General features: G+C 36.1%; 1 protein-coding gene across 1 annotated transcript in view; it reads right to left on the bottom strand.

The window, feature by feature from the left end:
* The window catches only part of TLL1 (tolloid-like 1), a 139,334-nt gene that overhangs the window by 6,115 nt on the left and 120,265 nt on the right, over positions 1-12,954 (bottom strand). Inside the window, exons 17-19 of the mRNA XM_009893731.1 lie at positions 7,933-8,058; positions 6,402-6,529; positions 1,706-1,919 (exon numbers count right to left, since the gene is read on the bottom strand). Coding sequence (XP_009892033.1) covers positions 1,706-1,919; positions 6,402-6,529; positions 7,933-8,058 — 468 coding nt within the window. The remainder of the gene's footprint in view (positions 1-1,705; positions 1,920-6,401; positions 6,530-7,932; positions 8,059-12,954) is intronic.

The raw sequence follows: 12,954 nt of genomic DNA, 5'->3' as shown, positions 1-12,954 counted from the left end.
ACATGCTGCTGATGCGCTGTTCAACTTAGTGAGCAGTTTGTGCAACAGCACTTGACAGAAATAAATGTCCTCTCTTAGGGAGGCAAACTTTCTAATTTTTACAACATTCTTAAAAAAAAGGGCAGATTCTATTCTTCAGATTTCCTCAGAAAAGCACCATTATGCATGCTAAGAAAGTTTTTACAGCTAAGGCGCATAAAACTCAGCAGCAGATATATGTATTTATCTCTCTATATGAGGAGAAGTCCAACAAGTCATAACATAACTAGCACTCTTTAAAAATTAGGCAGCATACATTTGAACTTCCTTCACATAGTGGCTGCTCCAGTTCTGCAAACTGAAAATGAGAAGAATAAATGAGACAGTAGTTTTACCACACTGTTTCTAACAAGAATTCTGACGTTTAAGTATTTAGCCTGAGGTAATTTAAAAATAAGTAATTATTACCATTTCTATCTAATTTTCCATGTAAGGCAAGGGGTTACTGCAGTAGGGAAGGCAAACAATGGCATGTCTGTAACAGAAGACTTTCCACAAGAAAAATAAATTGAATTACAGGTAGCTAAACTTTTCACTTTCCAGGATGAGATCATGAAGAGTGAATAGTTCATAAACTGTTGCCTACTGCCTTTCTCTGAAAGGGAAATTAAATGAATAGAGTTTTAGAATTATTCTTAACAAAGTAGAAAGAAAAAAAAAGAGAAAATGCTAATACTGGCATATGAGCATTTTTTAGCTGAGCACTACACATCAACTTCATGAATACTCTCGGTAATATCAAATGATATTAACAGTAACTAATCACCTTGATTATGATCTTCTATTAATAACTGTTACCTGTCAGTAAACCTTATCTACTAGCACAGGCATTTAGAAATATTTTCAGCATTAATTTTTACTGCCAAATATTGGATGAATAAGAACGAACTTTGGAAAGTAAAGACAGATATTATGGCTAAAGAAGAAAAGCAAAAAAACCCAAACCCCCTCATCTTAGAGTAGGCACTGGAAGTTCAGAGATTCAGCACTAGGGGCCACTGTAAGCCAAGCAACGTTGGAAAAATAATGTACACACTATGAAAATGTCCCAAGAAATCTATTAATGCAACTGCAAAACACTATTTTCAATTTCAGTGATTTCTGCCAAGAAAAAAAATTAAATGGTAAATACAAAGGAGATTATATTCTTAAGGTGCTAAGAAAATCTTCAATATTTTTTTTCTTATTCTTCTTTGGCTTGTCTTTCCTTCTTAGCTCTACAGGAAAGTAATAGCTGTTTATACAAAACTCAGACTTTTGTTTAAGTTAGAACTGAAAAGTAATGGAGGTACATCACATGCCCCAGTGAAGTATTGCCATTACAAATACAATGAAAAGCTATTGAATCTTTTACAAACTAATGGCATGAATCCCAAGAAATGTCTCTTTGATTGTCTGTGCCAATATCTTCTTTTTATCTGATTTTATTTCAAAATATTTTAATCCCATATTTATGAGAGAGAGAAGGATAAAGAAATGGCTAAAATATTAGAGAATACTTTCTGCAATCTCAGACTTTTCCTACTGTTCTTAAGGTTTCATTAGATTTAGTTGTAACATTGTCTTATCTGTCAATTCATCCCATTCCTACAAAAGAAATGCCTAAATATCTTCCACTAAAGAACAAAGGGGAAGTTACTAATAAAGCACATCCTGATTTTCTGACCTGTAGAGTGCGTTGCTTGGAAGCCTTTTCTTTGAACCGATGCATCAGAAATAAAGCGGAGAAACATTTTGTTTCCAGTAGCAATAAGAGGATCTGGTATCTTATTGCCACACAAGCGTCCCAGAATTGGTGATTTTTCACTTTCACCATCAAACACTTCCAAGTGATCATAAGCACATTCTTGATGTTGTTCTATCTCAAATTCATTGAAGGCCTGGAGGAGAAAAAAAAACAAAATGACACAATGTAGTGCTGTGTTTACTGTACTTACGTGGTGCATATGAACTGTTAGTACATCTCAGAATACGAAGCAGATGCAGTTAAGATGACAGATTTAACATTACTGCCCGTATATAGCTTTGAATAACATACTGATTTTGAGAAAGTGGAGTAACAGTTAAGACAGTGAATTTTAAGAGGGCATCATCCTTCATATAAAAAGAGATTAGAAAGGGATTTTATAGGCAACTAATATCCATAAGAGAATATTAAATCTAGAATACGGTGGCCTTTCTGTAGAATTTGCACTGTTCATAGCATTATTCCAAATTTTTATTCAGAACAGAAATAAGCCAGAAATTATTGGTTCCTCAGATGGTTGAGGATTGATCGAAACATCTGCAAAACATAATGCACGTCCCGTCCCCCCCCCTTTTTTTTTTTTTAAACTTACCTCACGCCACAACTGAAGCCTTTGAAAATTACCTTTCTACATGAATGGTTATGTGTAAGTTATATTTTCTAATCTATTATCTAGAGACATTTTTATTATTATTACAACACTAACAACATTTCAGGCTTCACCTTTCATGCTGAGATCACATTTTTACTAGCAAATGCATTGTGAAAAATAACAAAATCATGTTATTTATTAAAAAAACTTCAGCAGACTCTTTTGCTGTCCTCAGCTCTCCCAAGAAAATTCAAATTGCTGTCATAGTTTGAACATAAACTGGGGCTCACAAACTTTACTTCATTTTAAATCTGTGATGTTTCTTCTACATTTCAAAACATTTATCTTAGTTTCTGAGCTCCCAGGGATTCTCAGTCTCCCTCAGTGCTTGTGGCAGCTTGTAAGAACAAATTGGGGTCTATTAAAGACAAATCGGGGTGCATTAAAAATTGTAATTTGCAAGTCCTTTGGAGCAGAGCCTGGCCAACTTACTTTTAAAACTTGTGGAATTTAGATTTATCAAACTCAGAGTGTTCAACCAAAGGCATTTTGGAAAGGTGTATGCCATACCCTAGAGAAAATATTAAAATACATACAACTGATACGTACTTTTCAAATATGGAGGAGTGTCTTCCAAGACTGGACTGGTACAAACAAATTTATTTCATGGGAATACGTAAGAGATTTCCAATAAGACTTTTGGACCAGAGCTACATTTCAACAAGAAATCTAAAGCTTAATATCCAGTAATGTTCCCTCATGTAAACACTGAGAAGGCAATATATAGATGCATCTTTGTGAATTTTCCAAAATAAACTACAATTTAAGGTGAAATTCAAAATCTGTTTTGTTCAACAAAGTAGCATAAAAACACTAAATATAAATGTTCCAATGAGTAGTGATATAGCTGACCATTTATTTAAAAAAAAAAAAAAAAAAAAAAGAAGGATTACGAAGCAATAATTTAAAGGAATAAAACTAAACTGTCAAATACTGAGCAAGTATCACAACTATGCATTCTATCTGGTATACCAAAGCAAATCTGACCTACTGAATCCCTTGTGGAATCCAGCCAGTGTGAAATGTGATGGTAATTTATATTAACAGCTGACCTAAAGGAAATTTAAACAGCTAACACAAAGTCTTTTGCTCAAAGAACTGGAATATTCAGAATAACACTTTTGTGAAAAGTGAAGAGTTGCATGATGCAGTGGATGTAGATTCATTTCACAGGAAAGTTTGGGGGTTTATATTAAGGGATTGAAACTGCAGAGGCAGTGAAAACAGCTGTACAGCAGTCTCTCCTGCTGCTCTTAAATTGTATTCAGCCATCCTACTTTTATGATGCCAAGTACGTGTTGTCATTTATACCCAAATAAAATCTGATGGATTAAAAAAAAAAATACAGAACACTGAGAGACTAACTGTAAGGGAGTTAGTTAAATATAGAATTGAGCCAAGCCCACTTGGAATCAACAGGAGCAACAGATGTGATCCAAGAGCAGCCTGCAGAACTACATTTTCTTTTAGAGGAAAATTTTATCAGTTCTGTTCACCTCTCATCAGTACAAAAAGATCCCTCTCTAGGAAGCACTTCTCACCATGAACTGTAAGACATACCTATTATTTTTAATATTTGTCTTATGACTGGGATTCCTAAGCCTGCAGGGGGACAGTACACGTTATATTTGGTCCCACAAAGAAGAAGAGAAAAAAAATCCTAAATCTGTCACGAGTCTATCAATTGATTCTAGCAATTACAAAGGGAACCAAAGGAATTTCTTTTTTAAAGGAAAATGGATCTTAATATTAAGTCTTTTAAAAGCTCAAAATGCCTGATATTTCAAAACACCCAGAAATGATCTCCATTTTTTCAGAAAAGCAGCCAGTTCCCAGCAGTGAACTAAGAGAAGGCTTGAAAGAGAACTTTCCTTGAAGTTGAACATAACCGAATAGTTGCTGCCAACAGAGTTCACAGATGATTTAATAAAGTTGGTAGTATAATTAAATCACTCTCCATCTTCCTGGGACAAATACTTTTGAATACCTACCCCACCATGACTACAGTCCCCATTTTGATTATCTCATTAGTGGGAATGGTATTCAGAAACGTTACATATAGCTTCTGAACATCTAGCCCTGTCTATCTATAGCACTCAACTGAGTAGATATGTTGGTGGCACTTATGGATAGCTGCCTGAATGGGACACTTAAGTCTGTCTCTTATAAACATCCGGCTGATTAGCTTATGAAAATGGCTCTCTCTTCTACATACATTTTCAAAGCCATCTTTATCTACACATTTCATTTAAAAATTCTGAAGTGCATATCCATTTTTTCATAAGCTTCTTAATTACACCAAATGCTTAACTTCAGCCTTGTCAGGAAGAGAATTTCCAATGATTATCAGAGTGAGAGCAATCACAACAAAAGATTAGTTTCTGTACGTACACCCCTCAAAGAATGAAACACAGCCTCACAATTCATGTGCTTTGTCACCACAAAGAAATCAATTATTTCCTTGTTAAATTCGACTAAGTAAACTGTGGGGAGTAAACTTAAATGTGGTGTGAAAGTCCAGGAAAAAAATATTTGCCCATAGCGGAAGTATGGTATCAATAATATTATTGATATGGCATCTTGCTGTACTGGACAGATTTTAAAGATATTATACACGTAGAATTTAGTAGATTGAGCCTACTGGCTTGCATAGAAAAGTGGATTTCAGCCTCTGAGCCATGGAGGTATTTTTGGAAATTCTATCTAGTAAAATTCTGTCTAATTTTCCCAATTTCATTGGCAAAAGCCAATTTAAAAACCTTTTATTTTATAACAGACCATGTGATATTTCACTGAAGAAATCTGAATGTTGGAATTTTGCCTGCTGACGTTAAAAGTACTGAACAAGCCTTTACAGTAGCATGCTCACACCTGGCTGGCTTTGGTTTATTCAGCCAGGATGAAGGCAGCTTGCTCGGAAGTGGTAGCAGGAAGGGCGCCTGAATCAAAAAACCTGTTTTTCACGCTCTGAATGGACAGAGCATGCACACCACTAATTTTCTGCAATCCCCCACACCCTCCAGAACAATTTAACCATTTTACTTCTGGTGATCAGCACCAGTAACAGGAGTTACGGTTTTGGCTAAGGTCAGAAGTTACGAGATATCAATATCCCTTTCACCCCTGCATCAATATTGGCTATTGCTTCTACCTCGCTGAAGCAGACACATCTCTCAAGTTTATTGGCTCCAAAATTCTTGTTAAGTCAATTCATCAGATTTTAAAATATGTAAGGCCAGCTTTTGTTGTGGCTGTCCCCTGAGTACTCTGGCTGAAGGAACACGGGGGCTGATCTCAAAGCAGAAAAGCCCCCTGGGCACGTCCGTGCCTTCAGCTTCATACAGAGCCTAGGTAACCTTAGTAGATCTGCAAAGCTCCCTAAGCTCCACTAGACTGTCTTCCACCACTAGCACTGTCCTCAGTCAGCTGGACACAAATGTCATTTAGCTCTACTTAGGCTGCTCTTCTACTTAGGTTAAGATTTGGAGCCACTTTTAATGAGAAGTCCAGATTCTTGGGGTTTGTAACTTCTTTTCCTCCTTGAAAATTACAGAAGAGAAACGCAAAAGGTGTGTTGAGAGCACTGTTCATAACTTCCAATTGTTCTTATTCTATATGTTGGAGTTTGTGTACGTGGCCTCTGCCATTATTTGTCAAAAAATTGTGTAAATTTTATAAATTGCAACAATGACATAGTGAAGTCTGACAGGAGGAAAGTGTTCCTCCTGCCCTTTGCTGTCCAGAGTATTTACAATCACCACAAACTTAAATTCACAGCTCGGTGATACTGAGTAGCCCCAGTTGGCCAGGAAAAGACAGGAGTCAGCAAGTTTTTAAAACAGTTTACCTCTGGGCTGCAAACTGATAGTAAAGTTCAGTAACAGTTTCGTATCATTGTGTAGTCATTTGAGAAGCAAGTTTGGTGAAACAAACCAGAAAAAGGAAAAGTAGGCAAAAACTCACCAATTTGACCCTTTGTCCAGGGGTGGCACTGATTTCCCACGTGCACTCCTTTCTGCTGGGATACTTGTCAGGCCAGTTGGGACTTGTGATGATGCCATTGGGACTGTGGATCTTCTGTTCACACTCAGCTGTGCCAACAACGATAGCATCAGTTAGTCTGGGGGTCTGCATTCAGAGGTAGCCAGAAAAGTACTCTTTTTTGTGAGGGGAACCACTGAATGCAAAGGCTCTTTAGGAAAACAGCTCAGCACGCTCTTCAGTGGGCACGATCATGTTCTTCCCCTTTGGCAAACACTTTATGGCAATTAACCCAGCATGCTTGTTTATTGATTGTTGTGAAACATACTCTGTCATTTGCAATGGATGGCTTTTTTTTTTTTTTAGGAAAAAAATATTATAAAGGAATGTACACAAGATAAATATCAAAATTTAATTGAATATTTTGCTATTCCCCTCATTCTACATACAAATAAGTATGAAAATCCATATGAGAAATCTTACTACTCCAGCTTCAAATGATATTTCTCAAACAATTTATTTTTCTCTCTTCTTGCTAATTTTCATACTGCAGCTACAGAGCAATCATTTTGATTTCTAAACCACAGTTTCTAGGGACATATACAATTAGAGAACAGCTAAGACTAAACTGTGAGTATGTACGAAGAACAGCTTCGTCGTTCACATTGTAACTGAATCACTAGAAGTGCAATTTATTCTCTGTGAATAAATACAAAGAACTAAAACAAGGCAAGAAAAAAAAATAGTTTAATTTTGTAATTAGTTTTTTACAATCTCAAATTGCTTTATAAATATCAGAACTATTCAACAAGAATCTTTTAGATCAGGCAAGTATCGTTCCAACAGCAGCGAAAATGCAAGTGGTTCACAGAGGGCACATCTTTACTCGCAAATTAAATGCTAGAATAAAACCTTGAGAAGTTACAGTAGCTCACATGATACTGCACACTTGAGGTTCATTTGCAGGTAACCTAAATTCTAGTTAAGCACGAAAGCCTATGTTTTCTTGGAGGTAGCCACACCTTGAGACAGCAAATAGGAAGAAAGATGCACATGGACTTGACTAGAATTTAGATTGTCTGAATATGTCCCCTAAAATAAACCCTGGAAAGGGCACATACAATTTCAACCTGACTGCAAGGACACAAACTGCTACTGATAGGAACAAATGACAACCTTACCAGGCTTCTCTCCAGAAACGCTATCCCTGTGTTTAATACAGTATTAGATAAATACTCTATCACAGCTTTAAATGTTCTCCACTTCACAGCACTATTAAAAGTAGCACTTCCTGCCAACGTTCCCAGGTTTTCCAAGCTGCATTCCTGTGGACCTCAAATTCAGCCACACACAAATGCTGGGGATGGAGGAGACAGGAAAGGGGGGTAGGGGAGTGTTTAAGCCCCAATTACCAAGATCTTTTTCTTTCCTTGCTTCCCTTCAGAAGGAGAGCTGCAGAGAGCTTACCGCAAGACAGTTGTATAATCAGCCACTCAAATACCTTACTACTTACCCTCCTTACAGTCATGTTTGTTTTCATGTAGCACAAATCCATTTCGGCACTGGCAAACGTAGCTTCCTACCGTGTTGATGCACTCGTGCTGGCAGCCACCGTTGTCCTTCGAACACTCATCCTTGTCTAAGAAATACACAACAAGGTCGGGTGAGCATCACAGCTAGCTGTAGTCCTCATTACCAAATAGAAAAAGGTTTAGCACAGTGTTTGAGTCCAGAAAAGGATAAGCTAAGACACAGTCACTCTTCTCAGTATGGCAGTTTCGTGGGACCTTAGTTCTGGCCACTCATTGCTCAGCCTGCAACCTTGCACCATGGCACAAATAGTCTGTCTCATCTTTCTGGGAGATGAGGGGGAGTTCCTAGGGCAGAGGAACACTAGTAAAACAAACAAGCTAAATCAAAGGAGATAAGAGAGTTACCAGCGTTTACTCTTTCAAGTGGTCTAGCTGGTAAAAATTTCATAAATATCTCATCCAAAGCTTCACCTCAGTAAACAATGGTAGTGTGATTTATGGACAACACAAAGTATTCCAACTTTATGCAAATTCCACAAGTTAATGGTGGTATGTTGAAAGGAACATGTAGGCCAAACAAGGTTTCAAGTTCTGCACATTAAACGTAAGAAAAGAAGGATTTAACATAAACTTTTTTAATAAGTTGATATTTTTTTTTCCCCAGCAGAGTGACAATGTGCTTTACTTTCAACAAATCTGGACATTACAGAACATCACAAAAAGAAAAACATTTCATTGAAAAACATACAAAAGAAACCGACATTAGTTATTTCAAGGAGATCTACAATATAGCATGCAGTTCTGTTTATTAACATATAATCCTTCAAAAGAGCTTTTAGTGTGTTAGAAGTAAAGCAGAGAGTAGGGAAGGAAATTTGACCTGCATTAAACAGCTACAAATTCATTGCATGGAAAAAAGCCAAACTAGATTAACAGGCTGTCATTCTAGCAAGAGGCCTCAGCTGCCACCCTTCTATGTCAATTCAGCTGTTGTCATTTTAGGTGAAGCTGGTCCGGTTAAGAGGCAGACTGCTCCTAACATATACATATATATATACACATACATGTATATAAGTATGCACATCTATATACCTATATATGTATAGACACACATATATATAAATCCTGAGATATAAAAATATATACCCATATAAATATATATATATAAACACACACATATTAAAAAACTGTATCTCACAAAATGTGTCATTTCAACATGCAAAAGAGAGGAGGAAGACGAGCAAAGAAATTGTGCTCATTCCAGTTGTTGCAGGGCTGGAATGCAGAGCATTCACCCCCTTCAGCCTCATGTACCTTGGAAAGCAGCAATGAGCGTTATCTCCAAACAAGGTAACATGCGATGTTTCAGACTTTTGGAGGCACAGTAAGAATTTCTATAGATTCCAAGCCACTGTGGATAATTTAAGTCTCTCTTCGTTGTCTTACTTATGCATTTTTCCCTGCCTTTACTGATGCTTAAATTCAGTAACACAACAAAGGAAGTCTGCGCTATAATTGCATACACATCAACTTTATCTACCAAAATGTATGCAACACTTGACTCGTTGACTTGCAGGTCTTTCTATAAAAATCAGCTTCTACTTATAATACATGATAATAATGTACATGGATAGATAAATTCTGCAAGTCAGCACCAAGCATTCACTGCATTTTGTCCTTAAGTTTCCAATTTATTTGCACTGAAAGTTTTTGGAAGCTTTCTGCAGATATGAACAGATTTGAAGGTTAAGAAACAGTCGAAAACATAGGTAGCTCCCAGAATTGTATATGCAAAGGCTAGTTGTCATTTTGATGATGAAAGAAGCATAAAAGCTCCACAATACACTGTTTATGCACCTTGCAATGCAAGTCACAAACTGAGGTAGTAAGTCTATTTAATTTCAAAATAAATTTATACTCTTTAATCTTTTCAAAACCAAGCACCCTCATAAGCTAATTCCATGTTGCAAGTGAAGAATAGTAACAAGCAAATAAAAAATGAAATAAAATATGAACAAAACTCTTTAATATTTGCCCTCCTAAGTATTAGTTTGTAGTTTTCTACCAAAATAACAAAACAAATGGAAGGCAAGCTCAAAATGCATTCAAGTTAGGCTTTCAAATACAGAGTAGGTGCACAAATTCTAAATAAAAGCCCTGTCCATTTTCATCTTCCACCAAACTGTGTGAAAATACTGAAAAGTATTTTAACATTAAATAAGTTTATATTCTGTAAAGTAATCTCTTAAGAGACAAGTACATAAGTAAACAGTCCCATGTTGGACCTCCTCAGAGATAAAACAATGGACACAAGGTAGAAAGGAGCAGCTTTAGAACATTTTTGAACCACAATAATTACTTGTATGTGGTTAATCAAGGATGCAACTGTTGAACGAGCCTTCCTCACACTTCCTAATTCGGAACAGACTTTCTGTCAAATTGATTACCCAGTTTCAAAATTCATGAAAAAACAATTAGTCTGTATTAGTTATAAGAACAAATGTTTTGCCATGTAAAAACAAAGCCATTTGTTATGCTGACAGATGGAAATGAGTCTCCCCGTTTTGAATGGATACTTTCTTTCTTTTCTCATTTCAGTACTCAGAACAGGGAAAGATCCATTCTCAACAAAATGTTAGACTGAATCATTCAGAGGACAAATGGTCGTACCTCTGAGACCCTCAGAGGCCACCAGTCTGTGAATAATACGTACTCGGCCTGAAGGGACCTGTATCAAGTCCTTGCAAGATTCAAAAACAAAAATTTTCTCTTTGCAGGCAGCTTTCTTGTCTGTGGAAAAAAATGTACCAGGATGGCACCAGAGATGAGTTTGTGCTCCAAAACAAATTTGCTCAAGGCTAGAAACATTCTAGCTTTCTCTTTTTAATTGCTCAATGAATCATCACCCAAGAAAAAATGTCCCAACAAACCTCATTTCTATATTACATCAAACACCATGTATGATTTAAATGATCATGCAAAGAATCATATTTATTTAAAACGCTGAAATTACTCTAAAACTTATGATAAATGGAAGCAGCTTAGTGACAAATTATCACTTGGTATTAAGCATACCACTATACAAAGACTGATTTAAAGAAGTAATTAGACTATCTTCTTGGAAACGTCACAGAAAAAAAAAATATGTATATATTATTATCTTTTTCCCTCCCTAGAGTAAATTCCTGGAGTTATTTTACACTCCTCTAGTCTTATGGGCCCAGCAGATTGCAACAGGTCTTCTGACAAGAGCAGGAGAGAGAGAGAGGAGGGACAGAAGAGAGAGGGAGAAAGAATAAAAACCTAATTACTGGAAGCTTTTAATTTAGAAGCCTAATATCCAATTCCAAAAAGTTTTAATAAAAGTTTTTAAAAATTAATGTATCATTACTCTCTAGTGTCTTCTCTTTATCCAAGAAACTCAATTGTAAATGTACAAGAGTGTCTCTGGAGATTAGCTAGATCCCTGCAATGGCTCCCAACTCAGCTTTCTTCAGAACTGTCCCATCAAATGTAAATTTTACAGAATGTTGAATAAAAAGTTTTTCTCACTTTCCAGTAGCACCTGTCTGGCTGCTAACACCATTTTACAGCCAAAAATGTAATTACATGTTGTCGCATATCAACATAAATACCTTCCTAACGCAGGTCATCTGTTGCCCTGTGTCACTGTTTGCTTTCACAGTTTATCACAGCGGGTTCTAACCACCCAAAAACTGCTTTCTGTCGTCTGAGCTGGAGCTGGGCCATGCTTTCTCAACTGTAGCTGTGGCTGCAGAATTCACCACCATAAAAGTTGAAAAAAAAGTTCTTTATCTGCGCTTTGTGGAACACGTTACAGTCCCTAATCTTCAAACTAATCTGACTCACCCACCTGTCTCACTTGCTGACCATTGCACATGTCCTTTACTGGTGAATCGACTTCAAGATACAGTGTTTTACTCATTACTGATATTTTTCATTATATATGTCTGTATAACTAAATGCTTACAAATACTTCTATTGTGATTTAATTAATAAAATTGTTAAATGCCTTTCAGCAAGTATCCTAGATGCTAGCAGTAAGTATTTCTCCACCGATATAATTCTAAAAGTGATGTATTCTGAAGACAAGTATATAAATAGGCCCACTTCATCAGCTGAACTGTGATCAGCTATCAACTCCCAAAGGCAAAATATTTCAAGTTTTAAGTTCGTTCTTCATTGACAGATCAATAGCATATTATGCCCATATTAAGGAATTCAGGGGTAAGCAAGTTATAATGTTTTCTGACAGCCAGCAAGTCTTGTCTGATGAATTATTCAGAGATGACAACTTCTTTTTAGATACTTTAAGTTCAGAAGTTTGATTTGTCTCAAGCATTACAAAGTTTCTGTTTTAATCAGGAAATACTGTCAAAAGAGAAAATCCAGATAAGATAGAAGACTAGAATCTGCCAGAAATGATAACAAACTGGAAGAGAATTGAGAAAGAATAAAAATAAAATATGAAATATCTGAACTCATATGAAATGAGAGAAGAGATTATGGTAGAAATGCATTATGAAGCAATCACTAAATTTATACACCTACAGACTCAAACTATCTTTCTTTGAAAGGGATTAGATACATACTATATCCAGGACACATCACACATTTCTATTCATTAAAAAACACATTAGTTCAGACTTATCCCTGGCTAATGAATTTATTATAGTGATCAATGACATCACTTAAAACTTATATTTTTTGAGTTACCAGGAAAAACGGTTTTCACCTGAGGGAAGAAAGGGAAGAACGTTTCATTCAGAAGTGAAAAAGACAAGGGAAATAATGGCTCTGAAGGATTACAAGCTGATGCTTTGGACTCCATGAATTGTAGTCTAGTCTTTCCCCAACATACAGCATTGGCCTGATTTCTTCCTCGAACCCACTCATAATATTAATAGATCATGTAAACAATCATTTAAATAAATAAATAAATAAATCTGTGAAAATGTACTATCACTTTAAAGAAAACCAAA

This window comes from Charadrius vociferus, unplaced genomic scaffold, assembly GCF_000708025.1.
Source record: "Charadrius vociferus isolate BGI_N301 unplaced genomic scaffold, ASM70802v2 scaffold59, whole genome shotgun sequence".
Lineage (NCBI taxonomy): Eukaryota > Metazoa > Chordata > Aves > Charadriiformes > Charadriidae > Charadrius > Charadrius vociferus.
Note: the sequence above shows the minus strand (reverse complement) of the source record. Positions and strands in the feature narration are given on the sequence as shown.